Source organism: Taudactylus pleione, unplaced genomic scaffold (assembly GCF_031769625.1).
Source record: "Taudactylus pleione unplaced genomic scaffold, aTauple2 ptg000842l, whole genome shotgun sequence".
NCBI classification, from domain to species: Eukaryota; Metazoa; Chordata; class Amphibia; order Anura; family Myobatrachidae; genus Taudactylus; species Taudactylus pleione.
The window spans coordinates 5,768,921-5,788,279 of NW_028285244.1; the positions used below are offsets into that span (position 1 = coordinate 5,768,921).

Sequence of the window (19,359 nt, forward strand, 5' to 3'; positions counted from 1 at the left end):
CGTTAGTGATGCTGGGAGTAGTGAAGAAGTGGGGTGGCATATTTTTAGCATAGGTTTGCACAGCAGCTGCGTGCAAATGCATTAACGGTCATCTCTGAATCAGGCCCCCCAGTCATTCATTTATTTGCGTTTCTTGACTTGGGGAGGGGGGGCTGCGCTTGACATAAAATATGGGATTTTAGTACAGATCTTAAATCCTTCGTCCATTGTGGGGTCAATGAAAATAACCAGGTGTGTTGAGTATAGAACTTAGGCACATCTTTTAAAACTCAGATTCAGCAGAAAAGAAAGCTTCCCAGTTAGCATGGAAGATGGGGGAAGGAGACAGACAAGTTAAAACCCTGAGTTCTGAAACGCTCCTACAGATGAGATCACAAGCAACTCCAGCCAATACAAATTCAAGTGAGAGTTATGTACAGTGGACAGCATCAGGTTAAAAACAAGGAGGTAAATAAGGGATATATGGAGGCTAAACATGCTTTGCTCCCTGCAAGGTGGTCTGTATCTCAGGAAAATAGACCATTTTCTTTTAAAGAAAATTGAACTGGCATAGCCATGAACATTTGAGGAGCTGATCTTTAAACTCCTTTCCAGATCATCTTGCAGGAAAAGCAGCAAACGAATGACAAAAAGAAGATATAGAGACGCCTTCAATTCACAACAGGTGATGTAGAACATCCATACTCGGTGGTAACTTTTGGCTTAAACAGGGCGATGAAATATCTACCCTTATGCTGGCCACATACTGCTTTGTGCAGCAGACAGGGACTGGTGAGGAATAGATTGCCCGATAGCTGGAGCTTCTCCATACACTACACAATGTATCAAAATGTTCTCCATTCAAAGGCCAAAGGTGACTGAATGACGATGGGGTGGATTGGACAGATTTGAAAACCGAACCAAACAAACCAGACCATATTTCAGGCAGTTCCAGGCTGTGTACGATCATCGTTCAGTAGCTTACACTAATTACCATTAGCCGTTTAGTTGGCTGGTTTAGATTATCGTGCAGCAAGAGGCAGAAGTGACCCTGGGCAATTTGCCATGCCTGCAATGTCTCACTACAAAGACCAGTATAGCCAGTGTGGCGCTACAAGAACCTAATTTCCACTTTTTGAGTACCTGTAGTAACATTGATAGCAGTTGGAACAGATAGATAAGACTGAATCTCCTAGAAATTGACAGAGGGGCTACCAAAATCCCTGTGGATTCCTCATCCTAGAGCAGAAGCATACCACCTGTTAAAACAAGACAGCAGCATGTCGACATCTGGATGCCCCCATTGTTCCACACGCTGCTGAAAAATTTGCAGATTGAGAAACTATTCCCAGGGGTGAAGGGAATGTCTGCTTCCCAGTATCCCACCCAGTAAATGAACACCAATGCAATGGCTGGAACATTTTTGCTCCACCCAGTGCATGATCCTGCTTCTATAAATCATACCCAGGGCACTTTTGGTGCACCCTTGGTGATTTATGCAAGCCACGGATATAGCATTATCATACTGTATCTTAACCATTCCCCCATGAAAGTATTGGTTTCTGCTGAAAATTGTTCGAAGCTCCAACACATTGGAGTCTGGAAACGTCAAGGCTTCCAATCAAAGACCCCAAAACTGGGACTGAAGCACAAGTGCACCCAGCCGCGAAAACTTGCGTGCAGGGTCACTATCATCCAGTCCCACATGGCAACTGGGTGTCCCCCTGTTGAGATTGTCATCCCACAACCACCAGCCGAGTAAAAGTTGGACCCTTAAGTGAAGCTCATTGCACCCATTTCAGTTCAAGCTCAATTCGATCTGGAAAGCCTAGAAATTAAAATGTGCTACAATGAAGGTGGACATCAAATTTCCATGACCTTCATACCAAAGAGAAATTGACAGCTGTCTATGAGCTACTGTACCAAGGACCTCACCATTCTATGCAGTGAGGGGATCTTATAATTGCTGTAGACGTGTCAAGCAGAAGGCAAGGACGATTAAACACTTCAGTGTATAGTTACTAAAGTGCAGGTTTATAGAAGTGTATAGTAACCATCTCCATTTCTAAAAACCTGCACTTTAGTAAATATACCCCTGGAAATCAGGCCAAATATCTTGATGTTGAGATTCAACCCATGAGCCTTCAAAGTTAGGGTTGTCTCCTACACAAGTCTGAAACACCTGAAAATCTGCCATCACTTCGCTAGAGTACAGAAGAGATATACTGCAAAGGACACCTAAAACTTCCGGATCAGCCTTGGTCCATACTTTAGACAGCAAGCCCTCCAACTAGGAGCAAGATAGATAAGAGCTGTTGTTTATCAAGTTTAATAAGTGAATTAGCTAGAATCTTTAATTACACACTGTACCGGATGTCAAATGTTTGTCTGACAGCACTAGATCCACCAAGCCATGCTACAAGAGAAAAAACCTGGAACAGAGCTCCCAGCTATCTCACCCTCCTACTGGGAAGACAAGTCAGACTGGTAGCAAGAAAATATACCTTCAAGGTAAAAAGGACAGTTGCAGAAGACCCTGAACTGATCTAGTTATGCCAGGCAACTCTGTAGGGTACACAGGTGCAAAGTGAAAACTGAAGTATCTCCAAGCATCAATTAAATTGCAGTCTACTTTAAAGGCTTTCAAAAAGGGAAATGAAACAGCTCATTACATATGCAGAAAAGATAAGGGCACATCATTTATTTAGTAGGAGGTGTCTGGCTCACCAAAGAGTTTCTAAAAACAATGACAAAAGCAGCTGGAAGAGACCAGAGTCAATGGAAGTGCAGCTATTATTGGATAGTTTGAGGAGTTATGGTGCCCATTGTACAAACTTTGTGGGGAGCTTAAGAAAAGGTTGAAATTCTGTAGATATTCAAACTATGGGTATCAACAAGTATGTTACGATCCTCTAGCAATTGCTAGGACAGAGATGGAGGTATTGGAGATACGAGGCACATCGAAGAACAGTCAGTCACAAGCAGAATATTAAAATCATGGCAGTTTACTTTAGAAATGATATGGTGGACCTGGAGAGCCAGTACAAACACATGTCAATGGTGCAGTAAGGAGCTGATACAATAGGACAGTCAATAGAATATACTGTAGACTTACAGCCCAAACTAAAGCTGTTGAATGGCCAGGAGGCCTAGTTGACAGCGATGCTTGAAACGTGGTATAGAAACAGGAGTGCTGGATGGCCTGGTAGACAGCGATGCTTGAAACGTGGTGTAGAAGCAGGAGTGCTGGAGGGCCTAGAAGACAGCGTTGCTTGAAACATGGTATAGAAGCAGAATTGCTGTATGGCCTAGTAGAGCGATGCTTGGAACGTGGTGTAGAAGCAGGATAGCTGTATGGCCTGGAGTGCCCTGTAGACAGAGATGCTTGAACCCGGGGTACTTGGATCACTTAGAAGCCGGTGAGCAGAGTACACGCAGCATGTACTGATAACTGGAAGTCTGGATGCACAGAAAGAAAGTTGCATAACCAAAAGTTTCACATGGAAACGCTATAGCAGACAGTCCAGGAAGTTCAAATAGGATCAGCTACCAATCAGGCAACACTAGGAGGAAACATGTGAAATCCTCTGACGTCTGGGTCTCCTAGCAACCTAGAGGCATGATCTGGAGCAGGAGGAATACTGGCAGGAGAAAAGTCCTGGACTGGACTTGTAATAGTAACCCCAACCCCCCCCCCCCCTTTGACACAGGGTTGAAGAACCCCCAGATCCAGGTTTATCAGGAAAATTCTAAAAGTAAAGTCTTTTCAGTCTGGGAGCATGGAGTGCATCTTCCGAAACCCAGGAACGTTCCTCTGGGCCATAACCCCCTCCAATGAACCAAAAACTAATTTACCTTTGAGTCCAGAATTCTTTCAAGAACAAATTCCTGTTGACCATGGACAATCACTGGACCAGGTTTGGAACTAGGCTTGCTTCTAAAACTCGTGGAAGAATAAAAAATGGTTTGAGGAGAGTGCAATGAAAAGTGTTAACAAGTAAAGAATTGGGTAGTTGCAACTTGAAAGCGACGGGATTCACTTGAGCAATAATGCGAAAAGGCCCGATGAATCTAGGTCCCAATTTATGAGTAGGTTGGCGCAGCTTGATATTCTTAGTAGAAAGCCAGACCAATTCTCCCTTTTTCAATAAATACGGTCTTCGATGCCTGTCAACAATACTCTTGGAACGAAGAGAAACTTTGCAGAGACTTTGATGAACTTTGCTCCAAATACAGCGAAGCCGAGACACATATGACAGTAGACACACTGGAAACATTCGGTTCAAAGGAGTTAGCTCTGCGATGCTGACCGGTGACACAGAAAAATGGAGACACAGATGTAGCTGAATGACAAGCATTGTTGAAAGCAAATTCTGCCAGAGGCAAATGCAGGACCCAATCTGAATGACATTTGGAAATGAAACAACGTAAATATTGCTCCAGAGACTTGTTGGCATGTTCCGTCTGACCAGTGGACTGTGGATGATATCCTAAAGAAAGACTGATAGAAATACCCATCGAGGAACAAAATGCTCTCCAAGATTGTGCAATGAATTGAGTGCCACGATCAGACACAATATCTAAAAGCAATCCATGATGTCTAAAGATGTGTTGTATAAATAATGAAGAAAGTTCTCTGGCCGACGGCAGCTTGGACAAAGGAACAAAGTGTGCCATTTTACTAAAATCGGACCACAACCGTCCAGCCAACCGAACATCCAGAGGAAACTGGAAGATCCACAATGAAGTCCATGGCAATGTGCGTCCAAGGTCTCTTAGGTGTAGACAATGGAGGAAGAAGACCAGGAGGAGCTGTCCGAGAAGTCTTATTACGGGCACAGACTTCGCATGCTAACACAAACTCACGGACATCTTTGGCTAAAGATGGCAACCAGACAGAACGAGAGACAATGTCCACAGTCTTAGTAATTCCTGGATGATCAAAGGCTTTTTTTAGAATGAAAATCCAAAAGGAGAGTTTTCCTAAGTCTCTCAGGAACAAATAGAAGATTAGCAGGAACATTCGATGGAGCTTCAGATTGGCATCTCTGGAGTGTCTTAGCTAGAGTCCGTGTTAAGGCAAAATGAATGAAAACTTTAGAAATCATGGGTTCTTCAGAAATGGAGATTTCTTGGTCAGAGAAGAAACTTCTGGAGAGAGCATCAGCTTTAACATTTTTAGAACCAGGACGGAATTAAATAACAAAATTAAAATGAGTAAAAAATAAAGCCCAACGTGCTTGTCTGGAATTGAGACACTTGGCTGTTTCAATAAAGGCCAGATTTTATGATCAGTGAGAACCGTGACTTGATGTTTGGCCCCCTCAAGCCAGTGTCTCCCAATCTTCAAAAGCCCATTTAATGGCAAGCAATTCGCTGTTCCTCACATCGTAAAGTGGCAAATTTGCGTGAAAAAAAAAGAAAAAGCACATGGATTCAATTATCTGGAGGACTTCTTTGAGAAAGAATTGCTCCAGCCCCAACCTCTGTTGCATCAACTTCCAAAATAAATGGCAGCTCAGGATGACGTAGAACAGGTGCATGAGTGAAGGCAGTCTTCAGATCTTCAAAGGCCTGGATAGCCTTCAAAGGCCAATTAGCTGTATCCGCTCCTTTCTTGGTAAGGTCCGCAATAGGAGCCACAATGGTAGAGAAAGAATTGATAAATATTTAGCAAATCCAAGAAAACGCTGGATGCCCTTCAAAGCACTGGGCTGAACCCATCCATGAACTGCTTTGACTTTACTGGAATCCATCGAAAATCCCTCAGTAGAGATGACATAACCCAGAAAGGATACTTGAGCGACGTGGAATTCACATTTCTCCAATTTAGCAAAAAGATAATGCTCACGAAGCTGTTGCAAAACCAAACATGTTGTACATTGAGCTCTTCTGACTGAGTAAATAAGGATATCATCCAAATAGACAACCACAAAAACACCCAGGAACTCTCGGACGTCATTAATTAAATCCTGAAAAACAGCAGGAGCGTTAGCGAGTCTAAATGGCATGACTAGGTACTCAGTGACCTGAATGAGTGTTGAAAGCGGTCTTCCACTCATCACCTTCCTTAATGCGAATAAGGTTATAAGCTCCTCTGAGATAAATTTCGGAGAAAATGGTCGCTTCTGGGAGTTGATCAAAAAGCACAGAAATAAGAGGTAGTGGGTATGAGTTCTTGATGGTTATACTGTTAAGTCCTCTAAAGTCAATGCATGGACGTAGAGACCCATTCTTCTTTTGGACAAAAAAGAAGCCTGCCTCGGCCGGGGACTTCGATGGATGAATAACTCCTCTGGCAAAATACTCTAATATAATCCTCCATAGCTTTGCTCTCAGGAATGGACAGAAAATACAAACAACCTTTAGGCAACTTTGCGCCTTCAATCTTGTTCCTGGAGCCATCATATGGTCGATGTGGAGGCAATGCATTAGCTTTTTGTTTCGAAAACACATCAGCAAAATCTGAATATTGAGGAAGAATGCTACAAGCGGACAAAACTTCAGGACATTGTAGCACCCGCACAGGGAGTGAAAGGCATGAGAACTGACATTCAGGACTCCACTTAGTAATCTCCCCAGAGGACCAGTCAATGGAAGGATTGTGTAACTTAAGGCATGGAAGGCCCAATACAATTGGAACCAAAAGGACAATGCAGAAGAAAAAAAATGAAATGAGTTCTATATCTAAAACACCCATGGCAAGCCGAATAAGAGGCGTCTTAACCTTAAGAGTTCCTTTAGAAACTAAGCCTCCACCCAGGCCACAAATGGAAACTTCTTGCTTTAATGGGACTGCAGGAATCTTTAAATTATGAAAGAACGAATAGTCCATAAAATTAGCTGCTGCTCCACTATCCAAAATTAGCCTGTGTCTTGAACTCTATCAGATGAATGAATGGATACAGGAACAAGTACTGAATTCTTGGAGGAAATAGGAGGCTAGACCTAAGTGTAATTCCTCCTGTACACTTAGAGCCTGCCGTTTTACGAATATCAAAGGACAGTCTTTTATGGAATGAGCCTCATCTCCACAGTACATACAGAGACCTTGTGAACGTCTTCTACACCTTTCTCCCAGAGACAGACGAGAAGCTCCAATTTGCATAGGCTCCTCACGATCCAGTGAAGGAGGCCACGAAGATGATCGGGGAGACCTAGTAGGCAACTGCTGCTCTCTGTCCTTCACGGAAACGACGGTCAGTACGGATAACTGTCTGCATGAAGCCATCCAGAGTCTTTGCCGGGGAATGTTGTACAAGAATGTCTTTTATTAAAAAGTCCAATCCGGAATGGACTACGCAAAGCAGAGTCATTCCAGCCAGATTCTGTTGCCTATCTACGAAATTCAGAACAATAACCCTCTGCAGCTTTTAGTCCTCGTTTAAGAGAGCAAAGCTTGCATTCTGCAAGTGATACCTTGTCTGGATCATCATACAACAGGCCCAGCTGGAGGAAAAAGGCATCCACAGTCTGAAGGGAAACAAGCGAGAAAGGCAGTCCAAATGGCCATGTTTTTGTGTCTCCGAACCAGAAGAGACTGGATGCATGCGGAAATAAAGTTTACAATTCTCACGGAAATTTACAAACAAGTTTCTGTCCGCAGAAAAACGATCAGTCAAGTTCATTTTGGGCTCCTTAAGAGCAGCTTGTAACGAGGAGGTATGGACATCTTCAATTTGAAGTGAGAGTTCATTAACTTTTTCATTAAGTCTGAATTTGAGCTGCCAGAATTTGTGCTGGATTCTGCATATGCTCCATCGTAGTCCGAAGATTTGGTCGGCTATAATGTTACGATCCTCTTGCAATTGCTAGGACCGAGATGGAGGTATTGGAGATACGAGGCACATCAAAGAACAGTCACAAGCAGAATATTAAAATCTGTAGACTTACAGCCCAAACTAAAGCTGTTGAATGGCCAGGAGGCCTAGTTGACAGCGATGCTTGAAACGTGCTGTAGAAGCAGGATTGCTGTATGGCTTGGAGGGCCTAGTAGACAGCGATGCTTGAAACGTGGTGGTGAAGCACTGGATGGCCTAGTAGCCAGCGATGCTTGAAACGTGGTGTAGAGGCAGGATTGCTGTATGGCCTGGAGGGCCTAGTAGACAGCGTTGCTTGAAACGTGGTATAGAAGCAGGATTGCTGTATAGCCTGGAGGGCCTAGTAGACAGCGATGCTTGGAACGTGGTGTAGAAGCAGGATAGCTGTATGGCCTGGAGGGCCATATAGACAGTGATGCTTGAACCCGGGGTACCTGGGTCACTTAGAAGCCGATGAGCAGAGTACACGCAGAATGTACTGATATAACTGGAAGTCTGGAGGCACAGAAAGCAAGTTGCATAACCAAAAGTTCCACATGAAAACTCTATAGCAGACAGGGCGGCGACAGTCTAGGAAGTTCAGAAACGATCAGCTGCCAATGCAGGCAACACTAGGAGGAAACATGTGAAATCCTCTGACGTCTGGGTCTCCTAGCAACAGGCAACCTAGAAGCACGGTCAGGCGCAGGAGGAATACTGGCAACTCACGGGCACGTTTGCTGCTGATGCAACCAAGATGGAAAAGGACACCTCTGTAACTTACACAAAAACACAGGCAAGCCAAATTTTGTGTGTTCCTGCTGGTTTCTTCATAACACTTCAGGCTATAAAAAATAACTAATAAATGGCACTGAAAAACACCTGGTATTTGAGATACAAAATAAATTAACATAAGCAGTCTTAATACAGTTTATGTTTCAACAGCCATTTTGTAAGCATTATGTACCTGAATAGAAGCATTAAGCTGGTGGACTGTTTCATTAGCAAAAACCAGTGCCTCATCAAGCCGACAATTATTCTGTGGGGAAAAAAAAAAATAATAATATTTTATCTACAGTACATGTCATCTGTAGTGCAACTGTAGGAGAGTATAGTTTGTGACAATCAAACTGTGCTAATAAATAAAAATATGATGATATAGGAATAGGAGACCGTTAGAAATAGGAGGTTACTGACAAGGGTGCAATTTTTAGCAACCTGAACAGCACTACTGCACCAGACTAATCTTATAGCTTCAGAAGGGAAATGTATTCTTTCATTTAGATTTTTGGTTGCTACGACTGAAATTACAAATTAAATTCCTAAGAAAAACAAATTCCAAAAACATGATGATGCATCAGGCCATAGATAGCATTGGTAAATGTTTAAAATGTACAATCTTTATTATGATACTAAACTATATCAATTTGATATATTAAAAAAAAATATAATAATTTTCCTCCTTTATAAAAAACAGATAAGCAGAAAATATATAAATTAAATATCTGTTGTAATGTGCATCCCTTAATAACCCTTTATAACATAGGCAAGCATTCATTACACCTTATATTAGCAAAAGAATATTCATTTGGGGTCCTAATATAGAGATCCTGGCTACAAAATAAAATAAAAAAAAATAGAAGTAAAAAATAGTATTATTAAAACACTTAAATCTGAGCAAACACTAACAGTATGTGTCAGGAAAAATGTAAACTATACCTTCCAAGCCTCCAGCAAGTAGAAGCTATTTTCTTATTATATATAAAAATCATCATTAACTCATAGGTGGAATGTAACAAGAGCGCAAATCTTTTGCGCCTTCATTTTCTTTCCTTTTATTTTTTACATATTTTTGTGCACTATTTTAGATACTGAGCTAGGTAAGATAGCTGCATTAGCAATAATCAAACTGCCCAAAGCCCTGTTTATTTTTTTCAAGATCTATACTTGTGTATTTTTGCCAACTTTACAACTCGCTAGCTATTACATCTGGCAACTGCTGTCTTTAACATTCAAAAAAAAAAAATCGGGACAAAGATTGTTTCAGGTGGGCTTTGGGCGAATTTAAGTATATTTGAGTACATACAGTCACACGAAACTTGTCAGAATCATACTGATCTTGCAAAATCAGATGCGATTACATTCTACCTATATGTTGATGTATCAAGTATTTCCAGCCTTCTGGTGGTGACCTAACAGATACTTAACCCTTGGATTTAAACGGACAGTACTCCACGAGGTTGATATCGTGTTATTATAATTTGCGCTGTACTTTCTATTGTCTTGTTGAAAACAAGAGATATGGTAAGAACTTACCTTTGTTATCTCTGTTTCTACGAAGTCCATAGGGTCCACAGGGTGACCTTGGGGTATAGCTGGATCCTGGATCCTCGGGCACCACGGAGTTAAAGCTTTTAGCTGCTCCCAGGATGCACTTGGGTCCAACCTCCCCTATACCCCGCCCCCGAGCCACAGGCACCTCAGTTGGTAAGCATCCCAGGCCGGAGGAGGAGACGAAACAGAGAGAAGGAAGACTGGAACACACAAGAACCATACTCACAGAAATGGGAGACGGAAAACCGGTGACCAGTCACAGAGCCCATATGAAGCCAGGTGCGTCAGGGCGGGCGCCCTGTGGACCCTATGGACTTCGTAGAAACAGAGATAACAAAGGTAAGTTCTTACCATATCTCTTGTTTTCTACTTCAGGGTCCATAGGGGTCCACAGGGTGACCTTGGGGATGTCCCAAAGCAGTCCAACTAAGGGCGGGGACGCTCCTGTGCTGATAGGAGAACCCGGCGCCCAAAGGATGCATCCTGAGAGGCAAAGGTGTCAAACGCATAGAACCTCAAAAAGGTCTGAATGGAAGACCAGGTGGCCGCCTTACAGAGCTGAACAGCAGAGGCGCCACGGCTAGCAGCCCAAGAAGGGCCCACGGACCGAGTGGAATGAGCCTTAACAGAGGCTGGAACAGGTAAACCCTCCTGCATATAAACCTCAATAATAACAGAACGAAGCCAACGGGCTAGAGTCTGTTTGTTGGCAGGCCAACCCCTCTTGTGAAAACCAAAGAGGATAAACAAAGAATCCGACTTCCTCACAGAACTAGTCCGGTCCACATAAACCTGGAGTGCCCTTACAACGTCTAAGGAAGTCTCCCCAGCCGAAAGATCAGGTGACTGAAAGGCTGGTACAACAATTTCCTGATTAATGTGGAACCTGGAAACCACCTTAGGCAGGAAATCAGGACGAGTGCGAAGCACCGCTCTGTCCTGATGAAAAATCAGAAAAGGGGGACGACAAGAAAGCGCCCCCAAATCTGAAGCCCTCCTGGCAGAAGCAATTGCCAAGAGGAAAACAAATTTAAAAGTTAGCCACTTGAGCTCCACTGACTCCAAGGGCTCAAAAGGAGGACCCTGTAAGGCCCTAAGAACCACCGCCAAATCCCACGGGGCCACAGGTGGCACAAAGGGAGGCTGGATTCTCAAAACACCCTGGAAAAAGGTGAGTACGTCCGGCATAGCAGCGATCCTGCGCTGGAACCACACAGACAGACCAGACACGTGTACCTTCAGTGAAGAAAGACGTAATCCTAAGTCCAAACCGGACTGAAGGAAAGCCAGAATACGCGAAACTCGGAACACCTGGGGATCATAGTTTCTGGCCTCGCACCACTGAAAGTAAGTGTGCCACACTCTGATAGATCCTCGCGGAAGCAGGCTTGCGCGCCCTCAGCATGGTGGTAATAACGGAGCTAGAAAAGCCCCGAGACCTCAGGACGGCTGTCTCAAGAGCCACGCCGTCAAAGATAGTCGACCCAGATCCGGGTGAAGACAGGGCCCCTGAGACAACAGGTCCCGCCGTTGAGGTAGGAGGTACGGAGCGTCGATGGACAGGCTCCGCAGATCGGAGTACCACGGCCTTCTGGGCCACGCTGGGGCCACCAGGATCAGTGTGCCTCCGTCCTGTTTGAACTTGCGCAGGACCCGAGGCAGCAGAGATATCGGAGGGAACAAGTAAGCCAGTTGAAACAGCCATTTCACCGACAGCGCGTCTATCAGACTTGCGCCTGCGTCCCTTGTCCTTGACCCGTACACAGGCAGCTTGTGATTGTAACGGGACGCCATCAGGTCCAGCTCTGGCAGCCCCCACTTGTCCACGAGTAGTTGGAATACCTCTGGATGAAGCGACCATTCCCCGGGATGCACATCGTAACGGCTGAGGAAGTCTGCCTCCCAATTGAGGACTCCTGGGATGAAAACTGCCGAGAGAGCTGGAAGAAAGCGCTCCGCCCAAGCCAGGACGCGGGACACCTCCGACATCGCAGCTCGACTGCGAGTCCCTCCCTGGTGATTGATGTACGCCACCGTGGTGGCGTTGTCTGACTGCACCTGAACGGCCCTTCTGTGAAGAGCGGTGCCGGACGACTGCAGGGCTCTGTATACTGCCCGCAGTTCCAGGATGTTGATGGGAAGAATCGCTTCCTCCGCCGACCAACGACCCTGAAGTGACAAGGAGCCTGTCACCGCCCCCCAACCCCGGAGACTGGCATCTGTCGTGAGCAGAACCCATTCCGGGATCCAAAAGGGGCGCCCCTCCAGGAGATGCGCTGTCTGCAGCCACCAGGCTAGGGACAGACGCACCTCCGAGGACAACACCAGCATCTGAGAGCGGATCCTGTGTGGCAATCCGTTCCATTCTGAAAGAATCAGCCCCTGCAGGGGCCTGGAATGGAACTGGGCAAACTCCACCATGTCGAATGCCGACACCATGGACCCCAAAACTCTCATCGCTGAGTGCACCGACACTCTGCCACTGCTCAGACAACTGTGAATCCGCAGCTGTAAGGAGGAGACCTTCTCCGGAGTCAGAAAAATCCGTTGCTGACGAGAGTCCAGCAGGGCCCCCAAATGAACCATCCGTTGTGATGGGATGAGGGAGGATTTCTTCCAGTTGATCAACCAGCCGTGCGCCTGTAGACAAGCGACCGTCAGGTGGAGATGCTGGATCAGTACCTCCGGGGAGCTTGCCAGCAAGAGGAGGTCGTCTACATACGGTAGCAACCGTATCCCCTGGCTCCGAAGGTGAGCCGCCATGACCGCCATCACCTTGGTAAATACCCTTGGTGCCGTGGAGAGACCAAAGGGTAGAGCCCTGAATTGGTAGTGGTTGTGGAGAATAGCAAACCGCAGAAACCGTTGGTGCGATGTTGCTATAGGCACATGGAGGTAGGCGTCCTGGATATCCAGGGAGACCATATAATCCCCCGGTTCCATCGCCAGTATGATGGAACGCAAAGTTTCCATCCTGAATTTGGGAACCCTGAGAAACCTGTTCAGGGACTTCAAATTGAGGACGGGGCGATGAGAGCCATTGGGTTTCTGCACCAGAAACAGCGTAGAGTAATACCCCATCCCACGTTGAGACTGTGGTACGGGTATAATGACCCCCGCCGTCAGCAAGGCCTCTATGGCTTCCTGAACCTGCAAGGCCTTGGTTTTGTCCTGAGAAGGACTTGTGCAAAAAAACTGGCAAGGCGGCCTGTGCCGAAAAGACAGGGCGTACCCCTGGGAGACCACTTCTCGCACCCAGGCATCCGTGGTTGTATTGTGCCAGCACTGGGCGAATTGAAGAAGTCGGCCTCCCACTCTGGGGTCCCCCAGAGGGAGGCCCGTCCCATCACGCAGAAGGCTTATCTTCTGGCTTGGAAGAAGGGCGCCTAGCACTCCAGGCTTGCTTCTTTGGCTTTGAGGCGGTCTTGGGTGCGGACTGCCTCGGGAAGGACTGACCCTTTGCCTTGCCCTGAACCCGAAAGGAACGAAACGCCGAGCTCCGGACCTTAGCAGGTGTAGTAGCTGAAGGGAGGAAGGCTGACTTGGATTTTGCCAGGGTATCTACTATTTTGTCCAGGTCCGGACCAAATAGTAATTCCCCATTAAAAGGTAAGGCCTCCAAGCCTTTCTTTGAATCCGCGTCTGCTCTCCAAGACCGCAACCACAAGGATCTACGAGCAGACACTGCTGCCGCCGAAACCCTAGAGGTCAACAGGCTAGCATCCAAAGATGCTTCTCCAATGTAGGAGGCGGCATCTCTCATCTGTCCTAACAACGCCCTCTGGACGTCCGGAGATTCATCCGTAAACGTGTCCTCCAAGGCGTTGGCCCACCCCTCAATGGCCTTGGCCACCCAGGAGATGGCCATGGACGGCCGGGCTACAGCCCCTGAGAGAGAATAAATAGACTTTAGACAAGTCTCCACCTTCCTGTCCGTAGGATCCTTCAGCGAGGATATAGACGGCAATGGCAAAGTAGCACTCCTGATGAGGCGTGTTACATGGGAATCGACTGCAGGCGGAGTTTCCCATTTCTTACAATGCGCTTCCGGGAATGGATAATTGGACGCCAAGCGTTTCTGTGGCAGGAAACGCTTACTGGGCGTCTGCCAGGCCACCGCCATGTGATCAGTCAACTGATCAGACAAGGGGAACGCTGTAGAAGTAACCTTAGCTTTTTTAAAACTAGGATACCTTGACTTGGGAGCGGGTGCCTCATCCTCAATCAGAAGAATGGCCCGCACCGCCTTAACCAGAGCCCGCACATTGATGGAAGACTTAGTGTCTACCTCCTGGACTGAGGCATCTGAGGCTGAGTCATCCTGCACCTCACCATCATCCGAGGACCCCTCAGAATCCGAAAGATGCGCAGCCTGTGCCATGACTGAGCGTTTAGACGCCCTGGAGCGCACGTCACTGCGCAACATCGACTGAAAAGCCGAAGATGCTGCCGCCAAATCTTGGACAGTGTGGGAAAGCGCATCCACCCAGGGTGGAGGAGCTGTCACAGGAGCCTGAAACGGCACCACAGCCGGCTGTGCCACAGGGGTGGACTGAATATACATTGGCAACCCCGCATAGTGACCAACAGGCTGAGACCCCGGGGGAGTCTGCAATAATTGTGGGACACCCGGGGAATGGGGGATGGCAGGCTGGGGCAACGCCCTAGTAGGGGCGGCAGTCGGGACCGACAGACGGTCCGCGATGGACACCAGCACCTGGGAAAACATCGCCCATGGTGGCTCCTGCGAAAACAAGAGATATGGTAAGAACTTACCTTTGTTATCTCTGTTTCTACGAAGTCCATAGGGTCCACAGGGTTGACCTTGGGGTATAGGTTGGGAACCAAATCCGGGCACCACGCAGTTAAAGCTTTTAGCTCCCAGGATGCACTGGGTCCACTCTCCCTATAACCCCACCCCCAAGCCAGAGGCACCTCAGTTTGTAAGTAGCCAAAGGCCGGAGGAGGAGAGAAAAAGAGAGAGAAAACTGGAACACTCAATAACCATACTCACCAAAATGGGAGACGGAAAACCGGTGACCAGCCACACAGCCCATATGAAGCCAGGTGCGTCAGGGCGGGCGCCCTGTGGACCCTATGGACTTCGTAGAAACAGAGATAACAAAAGTTCTTACCATATCTCTTGTTTTCTACTTCAGGGTCCATAGGGGGTCCACAGGGTTGACCTTGGGGATGTCCCAAAGCAGTTCAACCAAGGGTGGGGACGCTACTGTGCTGAGAGGAGAATCCGTCGCCAAAAAGGAAGCATCCTGAGAGGCAAAGGAAACCACACCTTTTTAAGGTTCTAGGCATTGGACAGAAGACCACGTGGCCACCTAGTAAGGTAAAACAGCCGAGGCGCCACAGCGAGCCGCACACATGGCCCGAGAAAAAACAAGCATCAACAACAGGAAGGCCTACCCATGGGTAGGCCCCTGAGGAAGACCTACGAGGCCATCCAGCCAACATTTGGTTATAGGCCGGCCATCCTTTCCTGTGAAAACCAGAAATCTCAGACCACCAATAAGGAGTCCGATTTCCGTAAGGAACCTGAACGGATCACAAAAATCCAAAGAGGCCAGACAACAGTCAATGAGGCCACACCAGCCGAGAGGACTGGGGACAGAATGGCCGTACCATAAGTTCCAGAACAATATGGAACCTGAAAACCACTAAGAAGCAACACAGGGCGAGAGCAACTCCCACCCTGACATGATGCCCTCCAGAAGAGGGAGCCACATGAGAACGCTCCCAATTCAGACACTCTCCTGGTTGATATAAACACCCTGAGAGAAAGAGAGAGCCTAAGCAATAGACCATGTAATGGCTATCACAACCAGCGGTTCCATTGACTGTCCCCGGAGGTAACGAAGAACCACTACTTACTCCCCAGGAGTCCCTAGGGAGGACAAATGGAGGCATAATCAAGAAAACACTCCAAAGGATGAACTGGATACCAGAGTGGAGCAATTCCATATCTTAACCATACTGACAGTGTAGAGATCCGCACTGTCAGGAAGACCAGGCCAAGTGTGAAACCCAAGCCAGCCGGAAGGAATGCCAGAATATCTGGAAATCCTGGACACCGGAGGATTGTATCGACAGGTACAATACCATAAGATTTATGGCTGCCACAGTTTGTGGTAGGTCCCAGCAAAAGCTGATCCATGTGCTCTAAACATTCCAACGATGACAAAGCCAGGGAAGCCGCAAGACCACTGTAAGGACATAGTCAAAGACAAACGACCCAGGTCCAAGGCAAAACCAAAGACCCTGAGACAACAGGTCCGGGCAGTGAAGCATCAGGGATGGAGTATCGATGTAGAGACTCCGAAGATCCAAGTACCCCTGACATCTGGGGCAATCAGGAGCCACCAGCAGGAAAGCATCTCCGTCTCGATTGAAAACACTTCCAAAGACCTTGAGGAAGAAGGGAGACCGGAGAACACAGGTACACAAAGTGGAAGGACCACTTCACCGACAAAGAGTCGCTGAAGGTTGCTTCAGAATCCCCAAAGCTGAACTGTAACACCATAGTGTGATAAAGTCAGAAGGCCATGAGGGTCACCTCAGGGGGGCCCCCCCTGCTCACCAGGAGATGAAACCTCTCTTGGGGAAGAGACTAGTCACCGGGATGCACGTCGTGACGGCTGAGGACTCCCGCTTCCCAATGGAGAGCTCCTGAAATGAACGCTGCCGAGATGGTCGGGAGGAGACCCTCGGACTATGTCCGAATATGTGACATACCTGTCATTGCCACCCAACGAACAGTGTTGCTAAAAAGGAAGCCACTGTCCTGACCCTGTCGGACTGAACCTTTTCAGGTTCACCGGGAAACAAGAGTTATGCCAGAGTAAGTTAATTGACAGGGTGGAATCGACAGACGTCCAACTGCACTGAAAAGGATTCGATCCAGACACTGTCCATAGCAAAGAAAACCCTGGACGAGATGGCCATAGCCACCCGGACAGGGACCGACTTGCCTCCGGAGAGAGCATCATCGTTTGAACAGTTATCCGACAGAAAAAACTCATTCCATCTGGAGATGAGCCAATTATGGAAAGGCCTGGAATGGAACTGAGCCCATTCCACCATGCATCCCAGAGTGTAAAGACATCTGTCGACTGCGCAGACAACCATGTACTCCTAATGGAAGAGAGGAGATTCCGTCTTACGCCAGAAGAATTCTCAGATTCTGAGAATCCAGCAGGGATCCTAGATGAAGAATACCCAGAGAGGGATGCAGGGAGGACTTTTTCCCCGTTGATTAAACGTCTGCACCCTGAAGAAGCCACAGTCATCCTGACCTGGCCGTAAAGTACCCCGGTGATCCCGCTAAGAGCAGGAGGCCGTCCAGGTACAGGAGCATTGGGATATACTGAACAGAAGAACTGTCAGAAAATCCAAAACGCTGGTAAACCCCTGTGGGGCTGAGGACAGTCCCAACAGGCAGAGCCCGAAAAATTGTAAGTGTTGCTGTGATACAGCAAACCTCAGCCCATGCTGAGGAAAGGTCTCTGTAAGTACCCGTAGGCACGCGTCCTGTATATCCAGTGATACCATAAAGTCCCCAGGTTCCAAACATCGTATGATGGAGCATAGGGATTTCCTCCTGAGCCCAGGTAGCTTTAGGAACTGGTTCAGGGAATTGAGACAGAGAATAGGCCAAAGAGGACCATTCAGCCACCGCACCAGAAAGAAAGCAGAACAACCAGTCCCTCACTGAGATAGTGGGGATGGCCTAATTAGCTCCGCTTACCGCAACAACTGCATAGCTTTCTGGATCTGTAAGGCCCTTGTAAAGAGGGCGTACCCTCCTACCCACGTAGCCGCGGCAACTTGACACTAATACCGGGCGAACTGAGAAAATCGGTATCTCCCAGTTGTAGGCCTGTCCCGTCAGGCTGAAGAGATATCCGTAGGTTCAGAAGCAGGATCGGCTGGCAGTCCAGGCCTGCTCGGTACTGGATATGTCGGCCCTTGTAGATGCCGACAGTCTACGAAGAAACAGACCTTTAGGCTGACCCAGAGGACAAAAAAGACTTAACAGACTTAGTCTGAGGCCTTGTAGTGGGCATAGCTGAAAGCGGTAAACTTGTCGTTAGTAATACTGCCAATGTTACTACAATCTTGTCAAGGTCAGGACCAAACAATATCAACCCTAAAGATGGTATCTGCACCTCTGCATTCCCAGAGCGCAGCCATAGGGTATTACGGAGGATACAGTCGCAGCCGGAACTCTGAAAGTTAGGAGACTGGTATCCAATATAGGCATTTCCACCTATGACAACAGCATATATTACGTGAGCGACCAAATACATTTGAACCCCCGACGTGTTGGAGGGGAAAAAACGTTACAAATGCATCAACCCAAAATGCAATAGTATTAACCAACCATGCTATAGCCATGGTAGGATGGATAACAACTCCTGAAAGCAAGTATACTGATTTCAGGCAGAGTTACCACCTACGGATCCGAAGAATCCGACCACGCAGGAATGGGAGGCGTAGTAACGTCTGTAATCAGACGAGTAACACGCCCATCCCCCCCAGGAGGGGCTCGTGATGACCCTCAGGGAATTTGGGACAGGAGGCCAAACACTGTTGTAACACCTCCTATCTGGCAACAGCCAGAGTCCCGCTATGCGATCCACCCGCTAGTCAGCAACAGGGAACCCGAAGGCACGCAATACTGAGGGTGTATGATACAGGTGCAGGTCAACATTCACTCTAACCAGAATGGACCTGCTACCAGCCCTAAAGCAGGGATAATAATACCTGAAATAGGCTTCCCCCCGTGTAAGAGGGAAAGAGCCCCGAACAGTACCCAGTTCACGGCAGAGCCAACTGGGAAGTAACCACAGGGCGTCAACCACGCCAATTAGCGTTTCGTAGAAAACGACATCCACCCAGGGTGGCTGTTGTGGTAATCCCTGCAAGGGGAATGACAGACTATTGTGGCACCAGGGGGAATTCATATACTGCGAAAAACCCCTGCAGGGAGCGGTAGTCTGTGTCACAGGGGAAGAGAGCAAGAAGCTGCGAGATACCCTGAGATGAAAAGGGCAGTATGGTGAAGTAACCCCAAGTGAGGTACAACAATGGGGCCCGCCCGGCGATCCGCAATTGAGAGGATCCCGAGAAAACAAACCGCCCAAGGGGGTCGTGAAAGAGGCCGGCACCAGATGACGCCACATACAGAACCCTTTATGAGTCAAATCCTCCGCACTAACACCTGCAGCACATG

General features: G+C 47.4%; 1 protein-coding gene across 14 annotated transcripts in view; it reads right to left on the reverse strand.

Moving 5' to 3' along the window:
• The window catches only part of RNF17 (ring finger protein 17), a 502,688-nt gene that overhangs the window by 407,310 nt on the left and 76,019 nt on the right, over positions 1–19,359 (reverse strand). For all 14 annotated transcript variants that reach the window (XM_088458561.1, XM_088458560.1, XM_088458571.1 and 11 more), the window contains one exon: positions 8,746–8,817. In XM_088458561.1, coding sequence (XP_088314687.1) covers positions 8,746–8,817 — 72 coding nt within the window. The remainder of the gene's footprint in view (positions 1–8,745; positions 8,818–19,359) is intronic.